The sequence below is a fragment of the Budorcas taxicolor genome, chromosome 1 (assembly GCF_023091745.1).
Source record: "Budorcas taxicolor isolate Tak-1 chromosome 1, Takin1.1, whole genome shotgun sequence".
Taxonomy (NCBI): domain Eukaryota; kingdom Metazoa; phylum Chordata; class Mammalia; order Artiodactyla; family Bovidae; genus Budorcas; species Budorcas taxicolor.
The window spans coordinates 121,093,342-121,105,483 of record NC_068910.1 but is presented as its reverse complement, the minus strand read 5'-3'; the positions used below and the strand labels follow the sequence as shown (position 1 = coordinate 121,105,483).

The 12,142-nt window shown below is 44.2% G+C and overlaps 1 protein-coding gene across 1 annotated transcript in view; it reads right to left on the bottom strand.

Moving 5' to 3' along the window:
- Positions 1-3,487, bottom strand: part of PLCXD2 (phosphatidylinositol specific phospholipase C X domain containing 2) — a 53,414-nt gene extending 49,927 nt beyond the window's left edge. Inside the window, exon 1 of the mRNA XM_052643314.1 lies at positions 3,179-3,487. Coding sequence (XP_052499274.1) covers positions 3,179-3,338 — 160 coding nt within the window. The 5' untranslated portion in view covers positions 3,339-3,487. The remainder of the gene's footprint in view (positions 1-3,178) is intronic.
- Between the last annotated feature and the right edge of the window lie 8,655 nt (positions 3,488-12,142).

Sequence of the window (12,142 nt, the reverse complement as noted above, 5' to 3'; positions counted from 1 at the left end):
TTCCTGAGTTGCGAAGATCCCCTGGAGAAGGAAATGGCAACCCACTCCAGAATTCTTGCTTGGAAAATCCCATGGATGGAGGAGCCTGGCAGGCTATAGTCCATGGGGTTGCAAAGAGTCAGACATGGCTTAGTGACTAAACATCAACACACACATACATTAGTGTGTAACCTAGAAAGCATACTAAAAAGCAGAGACATCACTTTACCAAAAAAAGTCTGTCTAGTCAAAGCTATGGTTTTTCTAGTAGTCATGTATGGTTGTGAGTTGGACTATAAAGAAAGTTGAGCACCGAAGAATTGATGCTTTTGAAATGTGGTGTTGGAGAAGACTCCTGAGAGTCCCTTGGACTGCAAGGAGATCCAACCTGTCAATCCTAAAGGAAATCAGTCCTGAATATTCATTGGAAAGACAGATGTTCAAGCTGAAACTCCAGTACTTTGGCCACCTGATGCGAAGAACTGACTCACTGGAAAAGACCTTGATGCTGGGAAAGATTGAAGGCGGTTGGAGAAGGGGATGACAGAAGATGAGATGGTTGGATGGTATCACCGACTTGATGGATATGAGTTTGAATAAACTCCAGGAGCTGGTGATGGACAGGGAGGCCTCACGTGCTGAAGTTTATGGGGTTGCAAAGAGTCGGACACGACTGAGTGACTGAACTTATATATATATATATATTAGATAATAGATATATAATATGTATACATATCTATGTATATGTCTAGCTAGACAGTGATATATAATTGGTCAGATAAAAAAATCACCCACTTTTAAAAATTCTTTCACTTGTTGCAGAGGACAGTCGGAAAACTAGTTTTCAGTTACAGAACTCTCCCCCTTCCCCCCCTCTAGCTGCTCTGAACTTCCCAGGGTCTCCTTAGGGGCACAAGGAGAGAGCATGGGTATTGGAGCCAGCTACATAGGAGCTTAAATATTACTTCTGCTGTTTGTTACTTGTGTGATCTTGAGAAAATTACTTAATCTCTCTGGACAGTAATTCTCTTATTTCTAAAATGAGGTCACTACCCATCTTGGAGGTGTAAGTGTTTGAGGTAATTATGCCAGAGAGTGCCATGTGCGTGTGCTCAGTGAATAATAACTATTATGATGAAGGTGATGATGAGCGGAAAAGGAAAAGAGGAGCAAGGAGGAAGATGGTGGCCTCCACTTCCCGAGTGGCTGTCTATATTCCAGAATCTCTCAGCAGGTCCTGGCAGAACTCGACTGCTAGTCCTTAGCTGGGGAATATGAAGCTCAAGGTAGAGAAAGGAGCACTAGCGTCGAGGAAGGGGTGCAGGGGCTGGGGGAGGAGGGGGAAAGGGTTCACAAATGGCTAGCATTTAATATGCGATTTTCCTCTTCTGAGCTTTATATCTTTGCATACACTCATGTCCCATCCGCTGCTGGGAAAAGGGCATTCACAGCAATGAGTTCAGTATCTTTTGAGCAGTCAAGGACACTTTTTTTTTTTTTTTTGCTTCGAAGGACAAGACTTCACAAAGCAGTGGCTGAACAAATTTCTGTGCCCCCTCAGTGGATAACCACAGAATTTCCAGTTACAGCAGCAGGCCCCACTATTTGCTAACTCTGGCAATTCTAGTAACTGGGAGAAACCCTAGAGATTACAGGACAAATGTCCAGCTCCTTTTTGGAGTCATGGGGTCAGAGTACACAGCCACATCATGGGCAGAGCTGCTGCTGTGGTCTGAACTGTCCAAAGTACAGCAGGAAGGAGGAAGTCTGAGCCTACCCGGACATGCCCCGAACGACAGGGTCATTTTGTGCCTGCCTAGGATGCCATTCTGTTTGCAAACACATTCTATTTGCCGTACCACCTGACAAAACAATTCCATCAAAAAGCCTAAAGACAAATGACTCATGTTAAAAGAGGCCTGTGCATCATTCCAGCAATGACTCCACAGGCGTCAATTAAACAAGGAAAAGACCTGTTCTGAAGCACCACCGTCTATCTCCCAGAGAGCCGCAGTCAATGGCTGATAGAACACAAGTGATCATAACTATAAAGAGATTTAGCAACCTTCTCCTTGCTCAAAAGCAACAAGAGCCTATGAAGACGATGAACCTGGAAGACCTCCAAAAGAAGAGGCGACTCAGGGAAGGCTGCACCTGAAGCCGGCACAACTCTTCCTCATGCATAGAAAGCAAAGACCTGGGGTTGCATGAGGTCATCCTGTCTGCCACCAAAAGGCAGACTGCTCCCAGGGATGTCTGGGAGTTTGCCTGGTAGTCTAGGGATGAAGGCAATTGTTATGCCTCCAGGTGAGAGAAAGGATTGGCAGTGGTCCATTCCCCTGCTCCTGGCAGTGCTTTCCAAGTATCAGAATCTAGACCTTGCCCAGCACACAATACCAGGATCACTGTAGTCAACCTCCTTCCCTGGAAACCCAGCTTTAATCAGCTTTTGGATGGAAGGAAAAGGACAAATCTAATGAGAGTGTTGTCACAGTACAAACCCCCCAGGAGGGAGAGCGGCTGGTGCAGAAGTGGGTTTCAAGCCTTCAGTTCTAGATCAGCCAGGCAGACACCTGTGTATATATAGACAAAGCTTCAAACACCACTTCTTCATCACACCTAATGACTGGCTGTGACAAACACCTGTGTTCTCTATTTCTGGCTTTTCCAACAACAATAATATGTGTTTGGATACTCAGTCCTAGTTCTGAACCTCTTCTTAAATGCTAATCTGTTTGTTTCTCCACTATGCAAGGTCAGATAAATGAGAAAGAAAACACTTTACAGTGTTAATTTTGATCCAGATCTAAAATTGTTCATGACTTTTTATTCATTGTCTTGATCTCTCTTTTTATTTTGAGTGATACAAGAAAACACATCTTTCACATACCCTGGCCCCAACACTAAGAAGGTAATGTTCTTAGAATGAGTCTATTCAAGAACAAAACAAAAAGACCCAAGCAAACAAACCAAAAATGGGGCTTCCATTCTCAAGTCCCTTTTTGCCAATGAGGCAGTGTACTTAAATCTCTTTACAGCAGCTGCTTCAATGTTAAGCTTTTAGTTGGAAATAAAAAGAGATTTAGTTAAGGTCAGTGACAATTATTTTCTCAGCACAATAGAAAGGCAGCCCAACCCATTAACCACACTAAAACGGCAGAAGCAAACAGAGTGGGTACAAGTAGGAATAGAAGAATACCTGGAATTGCCAGATTGGAAAGGGGGACGTTGTGGAGGTGAGAAGGGAGTGAGGCCATCCAGTCGGCATTGCAGACCTCCAATGTCTTTGTCCCGCTGGGGTTGGGGGAGCAGATGGTCCCCATTCTGAGTTTCCTTCTTACCTTCCTAAACGCTAGCATCCCTTTCTGTCAGTCCGCTGTCCAAGCTCAGCCCAGTGCCACTCATTCAGCGATCATCATCGCCCAGGTTCTCCAGCATTTCAGGGCCAGCTTTGTCACGCCAGTCTTGCCCAAAGGCCTTCGTGCCCCAGGAAGACGCGGGGCAAGGACGAGATTCCCTAGCCCCCAGTCCCCGCAGCACCCGCAGTCCCCACCCTCACCGACCCAGCCGCTGTTCCCTTAATCTGCTCAGACCCAGCTTCGTTAAACTTCTTACGTCCCCCCTCTGGACCGGGGGAACGTAGGCCCCTCGAAATAAATCTGACAGAAACTGAACGTCCTACGAGCAGCCACGCCTGGAGCCACTCACACGACAGGTGCCCACGCGACACACAGACACGCCGGTGTGTCTATACACTCGTGAGCGCCCGGACGCACCATCCTCAGCTTGATTTACGCTTTTATGAGTGCCACTGGGCTGGCACATAAGCTGGACCTGCCTGATCTCCCTCCTCCGGCTCCTCCGCACTGTTCCCCCTGCCCTGTGGCTTCCAGAAAGCGCTCAGAAGTGTAGCCGGCGGGCCCCGGACTCCCGGCGGCCTCGCCCGGCACTGCCGGGCAGATTTGCCGGGCAAGGCGGCTTGTGATTGGCCGCTGGCAGAGGGCGCTCCGATTGGCCCGCGCCCTCACGGGCTGCCCCTCCGAGCGGCGCCCGCCCCTCTGCTGCCAGCTCCGACCTCCACCTTCTGTTACTCCCGCCTTCCTGCGCTTATAGCCGCTGCAGAGACTGCGGGCAGGGGAACACGCACGCTTGGACGAGTCAGGGCTTGGATCGGACAGGTCTTTCCTCTGGCCTTTCACACAGTCAGCACAGAGGTTAAACGCAACCACGCGTTGCCCTCCTTCTTTCCCTTACACACACACACACACACACACACACACACACGCACAATGACAATTACACAGGGAATATATAACATTTCCAATAAACCACACAGGCAGCAGAAATATGAGAGATAAAGAGGCTAAGAGCACTATATCACATCTGAATGACAGTATCAAGGATGGTTTGTATTTGAACCATTACCTAATTAAGATTCAGGTACACACTACTTGGAGAAGGCAATGGCACCCCACTCCAGTACTCTTGCCTGGAAAATCCCATGGACGGAGGAGCCTGGTGGGCTGCAGTCCATGGGGTCGCTAAGAGTCGGACACGACTAAGCGACTTCCCTTTCACTTTTCACTTTCATGTATTGGAGAAGGAAATGGCAACCCACTCCAGTGTTCTTGCCTGGAGAATCCCAGGGACGGGGGAGCCTTCTATGGGTTCGCACAGAGTCGGACACGACTGAAGCGACTTAACAGCGGCAACACACTACTTATTCCCATTTTGCAGAAATGGAAATGATACTTTACATTTGCATTGCCTGTTGTTTGGAATCTTCTTCCAAATGTTTTGTCCCATTTGCTCTTCACAGTATCCCTAAAAGTCAGGCAGGGTTGGTGGTAGGTTGGTGATAAGACCCCCCCTTTTCATATTCGAAATGAAAAGTCCTGGAGCCTTCTGGGAACAGTTCATGTGGCTGCCCTATTTGGAAATCCCATTTTGGAATAAGACCCTTGAGCCCAGAGGCTTGTGGGCATAGAAACCCATTTTTGTGCTTTTTTCAATATTCCGTACACTCTCAAATGGTCCTTTTCCACGGTGTAAACTATAGGGCCTCTGTAATGATGAGAACTTTGTACATCGAACACCCTGGCAAATAGGCAAATGGAGAAAAACAACCAGACCTTGATGGTGGGACCCTGGAGGGTGTCAGGCCAGGCAGCTCCCCATTGACTCTGGAGGGCTTACGGGAAAAGGAAACAGCAACTTCTGCCAAAAGCAGACAGTAGGCTCCTGTACAAACAGACCTCTGGGTGAGCTGACACTTAATCACCTAGTGGCCCCACCTCTTCATCTCCAAGGTAACTACACAGCAGCAAAGCAACTTTTCTGTACACTTAACTCTTGCTGTATGGTGCCCCCTTTTGACATTTCATTAAATTTCCTCTTCTAGCCTATTAATGTTCGTTTAAACCTGCTTTTCAGCTTTTTGAGCTGTGTAATAAGACCAAAAGTTTTGTTTCCTGAAGGAGTGAGTGAAAAGTGAAAGCAAAAGTCGCTCAGACGGTCCGACTCTTTGCAACCCCATGGACTGTGTAATCCATGGAATTCTCCAGGCTTGAATACTGGAGTGGGTAGCCTTTCCCTTCTCCAGGGGATCTTCCCAACCCAGGGGTGGAACCCAGGTCTCCTGCATCGCAGGCAGATTCTTTACCAGCTGAGCCACAAGGAAGACTTGGTTAGTAAAAAGAAAGTCTACGCTATTTATCATACAGCTTCTGATTTTTAGAGAGCACTTCAGTGTAAGTGCTGTACATGTTGAGAATGACTGTCACCTAGCAGTTTTAGTCAATGAAATGCTCCCTCACCCCCACCCCATATTCTTGAAGGAGTATCCCAAGATTTACTTTTGAAATGTCACCTTTTCTGGGCTTCCTTAAACGTACAATTTAGAAAAAAAAAAAAGAGAAAACCTCAAAGGAAAGCTGCTTAAAGAAAACAGAAAGTGTTCTTTCAGCTTTACCTGGAATGTTAATTTCAATGACTTTTCCCCCTTATTTTTGAGCTCTTAATGGAAAGAAGGAGCAGAATAAAAACACATTAAACCTTAAACTGAGAGAGATCACTGTGAGAGAACAAGAGAAGTGGAACCACTTCAGAATGAGACGTTTTGCACCTCTGGCAGTTTTCAGTCAAAACTACTTAGACTGTGTAAGAAAACATTCAGAAGAAGATAGCATGCTCTCCATATATTCTTGAGTCAGTGCTGGAAGAAATTTTGCAGGTGAAGACACAGCCTCTAGTATAGTACTTGGCATGTAGCAGGTGTTCTAGAAACGTTTGTTAGAAGGAAGGTGATGCTCAGTAAACATGCCCTGCTGGGTTCCAGGCAGTACCTTAGAGCAGTGCTTTTCAACCTTTAATGTGCAAATCAGCCATACTCTGATTGAGTTGGTCTGAGACAGGCCTGAGATTCTTTGTTTCTAACCAGATTCGAGCTGCTTCTGCTGCTACTGGTTCAGACCATGCTTTGCGTAATAGGGCGTTAGGAAATAAGCTCATTTGCTAGGTGGGAATATGCACTGCATTTTCACTCTCTTTTCTGAGGTTTTATAACATTTTAATATCACTTTTATAATGAAAAAATAAACTTACATTAAAAATCCCAGCTAAGAATTTCTAAGTATTAGAGAATAATTTTTCTGTCATACTGTCTTGGAAACCAAATTACAAGCGGACTTTTTATACTATGCCACATTAGCTTTGGAAAAACTAATTTTAAAATATAGATTAATACCTAGAGTATGAATGGTTAACATTTTGTTACATACTGTATTATGAAAAAAATTAAGCAGAGAGGAGACTAAATTAATAGGAGGATTGAAGTTTAAAGCAAGTCCATTTTAATTGACAGTTACAACCAAGGGAGTGTTGATCCTGTGCAAATCATTTTGATAGGTGCTAGGAATGGAGGGAAAGTTAAAAGCTGGCATATGATGAACGTCAGATAATATATAATCCAGGAGAAAAGAGAGTCAAATATATGAATTTCAAAATGTAATGTGAGGCTGAATGAGGGGTGATAATAATAGAAGTGCATGTGGAGGACAATTACATTTTGATGGGGGAAGGGCCAAGAGATACATTAAAGAGGAGGTGGCCTTTCAAGCCAGGTCTGGAATTCCAAGAAGAGTTTCTGCAAGTGGAAAATGGGTGGAGGGCTTTGGTGCATGAAACAGATTGTATAGCTGAGAAAACATAAGCAAAGCTATGACAATGAATGCGAGATGTGAGAAACAGATAACACGTGAGGGATACATGGAGAATAGAACTCATTTATTCTCATTGGACCATCACAAGAGCTCAATGAGTTAAATACTCTTCCTAGCCCCATGTGACAAAGGACACTGAAGCTTAGAGGCTACATAACTCTGCCCTAGAGCTCCTAGCTAGTGGCAGAACTGTGACCCCAGTCTCCTGATCATTGTGCCAATGGCTTCTCATCATATGTTACCTATTATTATTGCAAACCTGGTAAAGGATGTTTAAGACCACAGTACATTAAAGAGTTTGGACTTCCTTTTTCACAGATAAAAGGGGCCATTGCAAGTTTTTGAGAAGGGGAGAAAAATGATCCATACTGTATATAGAAGATAACGCCAGCATAATGAAGAATTGTTAGAGAAATACAGTCATTTGGGTAAGTTATTGAAATCAGTTATCTAGGCAGGAAAAAAGTGAGAAAGCATGCAGAAACTCTGGTGCACAGAGCACCTTTGAAACTATGGTGCTTGCTTCTTGGTTCTCACTTCTTATCTCCAAGGACCTATAACTCAAGGCCCACAGTAGACAGCCTGACTTCCTCTGGGATTATTTTCATCACTTGAAATTCTCATCAAAATGTTCATCAATTAATCAAACCTGTCTCTGTAAATATGTCTACAACTTTTATTTTCTTTTCTGGAATTGTTTTTCTCCATTACTTGATTAAGGACCCTACTGAATTCCTGAAGAGGTGACTGCAGGCTTTGTCCTGTCTTGGAGGCTACATTATTTTGGAAATGTTAAAGATGGTTCATTTTCTTTGGAATCATTTCAGAAGTGAACACTGATGGTCCCAGAGCAAACGGCTTGTCATTTGGATATGTCTGGTTGGCAGGGCAAGATGGCCTGGGTTTTGCTTGACTGAAGGCACCTTAAGAGCTTCCGAGGAAACACGTCAACTTAATGATGCTGAGGCTGGGGCTGTTTCCGGCCCCCACATCCAAGATCCTGTGCTACCTTCTCTCCCAGGCTGTGTGCTTAATGGGAAAGAAACAGCCCGAAGAGCATTACAACCAGGCGCGTGTTTGTTCCAGGGACATGGTCTGGAGGTGAGAGTTTGTACGATGCTTTGAGTTCCACAGTGATGCCCCATTCATGACTTTTTTCCTGGCTGGAGGATGTAGTGAGGGTGGGGAATTGAAATGATGAGCCAGATAAATGAAAGATGAAATGGAGTATAAGCCTGCTTTAAGCCTCATATCAGCAGTTCATCTCTAGTCATTCTCAGCCTCATTTCCCCAATACAGGCTCCCAAAACAATGTGATAAGGATCAGAATAGAATGAAGAAATATCCCCAATATGGGCAGTGCTGGGGACACGATGACAGCAGCAACAATTACCTTCAGGAAGAGTGACATCATTGTAGCAGCTCGGGACATTCAGGAGCCTCCGTGGAAAGAGACGTCACCAAGCACACTGCCTTGTGGACATGTGTGATACACCTCAGACATTCCTGACATGAGGAATGAGTCAGGAGCGGGGGTCAGTCATTTTGTTGATCTGGGCTAGAGCCAGAGACCTCGTGGTTGTGACCCAGACCCTGATCATACCCAGGTGAGTGTCTTTAAGAACCTGAGTAAGGAGCAGCAGCAGCTTAAACAGGAATTGTCCATATATGGCTCCACTTTGTGCCTACCTGGTATTTGTGGTCAACAACCAGGATTCTGTAACAAGACAAGAGTGAGTGTATGTAGCAGTACCAGCCCTGAGATTTTTTCCTCCGGATGTGAAAGCTTGGTGATCGGGAAGAGCCTCTGAGCCTGTCTTTTTTTAAAAAGATAATTTTACTTATGTATTTATGTAGGCTGTGCTGAATCGTTCCTGCGTGAGCTCTCTCTAGTTCTCCGGCTGTGGGGAGTGAGGGTTACTCTCTAGCGCAGTGCCTGGGCTTCCCATTGCCGTGGCTTCTCTTGCTGCGGAGCGTAGGCTCTAGGACGTGTGGGCTCCGCAGCTGAGGCACACAACATGGGTTTAGTTGCTTCGTGACACGTGGGATCTTCCAGGATCAGGGTTCGAACCCGTGTCTCCTGCGTTGGCTGGCAGATTCTTCACCACTATGCCACCAGGGAAGTCTGCATCTTTGCCTTTTTTTATTTATTAGACATCAACTGTTTCTGATATGTTTAAAGATTTCCTTTAACAACACATGTTTGCTATAATACTTTTGAGAGAAGCTAAATAACAAATGATGATTGTAAAATTAGTGTAATGTCCATTTATTCCTTCTAGCACACCATATTCCTGCAGCCTCTTCCATTCTCCCTTCCCACCCACCCCTTTCACTAAAAAAAAATGTAACTGAGGGAAGCTCCACATCTTTATCTTTCCAGTTAGTTAGCTTGTTTTTGCTTAGCCAAGTCAATGCTCTTTTGTTAGCTAGTTAACTATAAAGTGCCTGATTTAATATGTTATGGAGCCACCTTCTGGTAATAAAGGCACACTTCATGCGTATAGTAAGTTCCCTTTCAGTTACCCTAAAAAAATGTCTCCACATCACCAGCACCAACAGAACAGCTGGGAACTTATGTAAATACAGACTCATGGTTCACACTCCAACCCTACTGAATCAGATCCCCTAGGGGTGGCATCTGTTTTTCTGTCTTTATAAAAAGCTCCCCGGGGGATATTTATGTCTTACATGCTTTAGATCAACACTTTGGCATATCAATCCATTTCTTAAAAAAAAAAAAAAAGTTAGGATATCTATGTTGTGTATAAGTTTAAGCGATTAGAGAAAAATATTTCAGTTTAACTGGCAGGAAAACCATCCGCTGTCTCTACTCACCCCACCCCAAGGTTCTTGGAATTATGCAAGTGACATCAGTTGTTAGCATGTGTGTGTATGCTGGTAGGCATCTTCATCGTCACTTGACCTTCCATCACAACTAGTATGACCTCTGTACATTTGTTATTCATTTAGCAAATAATGACCTGATTCCACATTTTGATTTGGTGACATCATTTGGAAATACCACGTTGCCACATCACCGGAGTAGTAAACAACGTGTTGTTTGACAGCAGATATTATCACTCCCTCCCAATCTTATTATTAAAATTATAAGTTTACAAAAACAACTTCAACCAACACAGATAAACCTTTTTTAAAACAAAGTAAATAAAATAATGAATCATTAGTATTTTCCCCTTATCCACTCTCTCAATATTAGGTTATAGTCAAAACTCTTAGTATGTTTCTTGGCTTTTTGAAGATTTGGTTTCAGAGAATTCTGATTTGCGGAAATCTCTGCAGCTAACCTCCCACCTCAGCCACGTCTTGAGGCACCCTTCCTAAACTGTGCCCACAGCTGCTTCTTCCTTTTAGTAGCAAAAATAGAGAAAGTAAAATTTACCTAGCACATTTTTCTGTTTCGTGTGTGCGTGCTAAGTCACTTCAGTCGTGTCCGACTCTTTGTGACCCTTGGACTGTAGCCAACCAGGCTCCTCTGTTCATGGGATTTTCCAGGCAAGACTACTGGAGTGGGTTGCCGTGTGCCCTCTTCCAGGGGAATCTTCCCGACCCAGGGACTGAATCCAAGGCTCTTATGTCTCCTGCATTGGCAGGGGGATTATTTATCACTAGCACCACCTGGGTAATCCCTTTCTGTTTCAGCAAAGTATAAATAAGAATGTTCTAGAAGTCAGAGTTAGGCATAATAATGAAGTAGGGAGGAAATGAGTCCCTAAGACTGGAAGCATCCAAGCCAAGTTTGTTAACAATAAGACAGGAAGGTGGTGAAACCTTCGATGGAAGATTGAACTACGTGAGCTTTATGCTCCTTCCAACCAACCATATTCTGTTTTTTCCCTTCTCTGAATATAAGGCTGTATCTTTACACACTGAAGCCATTTATCCCTCCCCTCTTTATTACACTGTTTTACTCAAATCTTTGACTTCTTTTGCTGGACCTGAGACTACTGGAACATCTTTTCTAGAAATATGAAACCAGTGTTCTAAAATCACGCTGCTACCAGGGTAAACTTGAGTTGTGATTTGGGGAGTGGTTTTATAATAAAGCCTTTATATTAGGTATACACTCTAGCCTCTGCTCAAGGCCAAAACTCAAAATTTTCTCTACTCCTTCTCCATATTCAGCACCCAGGATGAAATGCTCTGACCAGTCCTAGAAAGCCAGTCCTAGAAAATCCTTAGTGAAGTTCTCAGCATGAGGAGTATGAATGGCCAGGATGGGAGTCATCTCTAGTGTTTCCAGCACCTCCATCCTGGTGGGACTGGTGTGTGTGTGTGGTCCGAGGGCAGAACGCCTCAACTCTCCCACCAGAGGCGCCCTAACCCTAGAGAAGGGTATATTCTTACTGCCAGAGCCCCTAGGCAATCATTCATCCTTTCAATTCATTCTTTCAATTTACATAAGTAGATATTTGTCCAAGGAAGACATACAGATGGCCAATAAGCACATGAAAAGGTGCTCAACGTGGCTAATTACTAGGGAAATGCAAAATAAAACCACAATGAGGAACCACCATACACTGCTCAGACTGGCCATCATTAAAAAAATCTACAAATAACAAATGCTAGAGAGGATGTAGAGGAAAGGGAGCCCTCCTATACTGTTAGCGGGAGTGTAAATTTGTGTAGCCACTATGGAAAACAGCATGGAGATGCCTCAAAAAACTGAAAATGGAGCTGCCATGTGATCCAGCAATCCCACTCCTGGGCCTGTATTCAAAGAAAACCATAATTTGAAAATACACATGCTTCCTGGTGTTCACTGCTGCACAATTTTCAGTAACCAAGACATGAAGCAACCTAAATGTCACTAACAGATAAATAGATAAATAAGATACGGTGTGTGTGTGTGTATATATATACACAATGGAATGTGACTCAGCTATATAAAGGAATGAAATAATGCCGTGTTCAGCAGCATG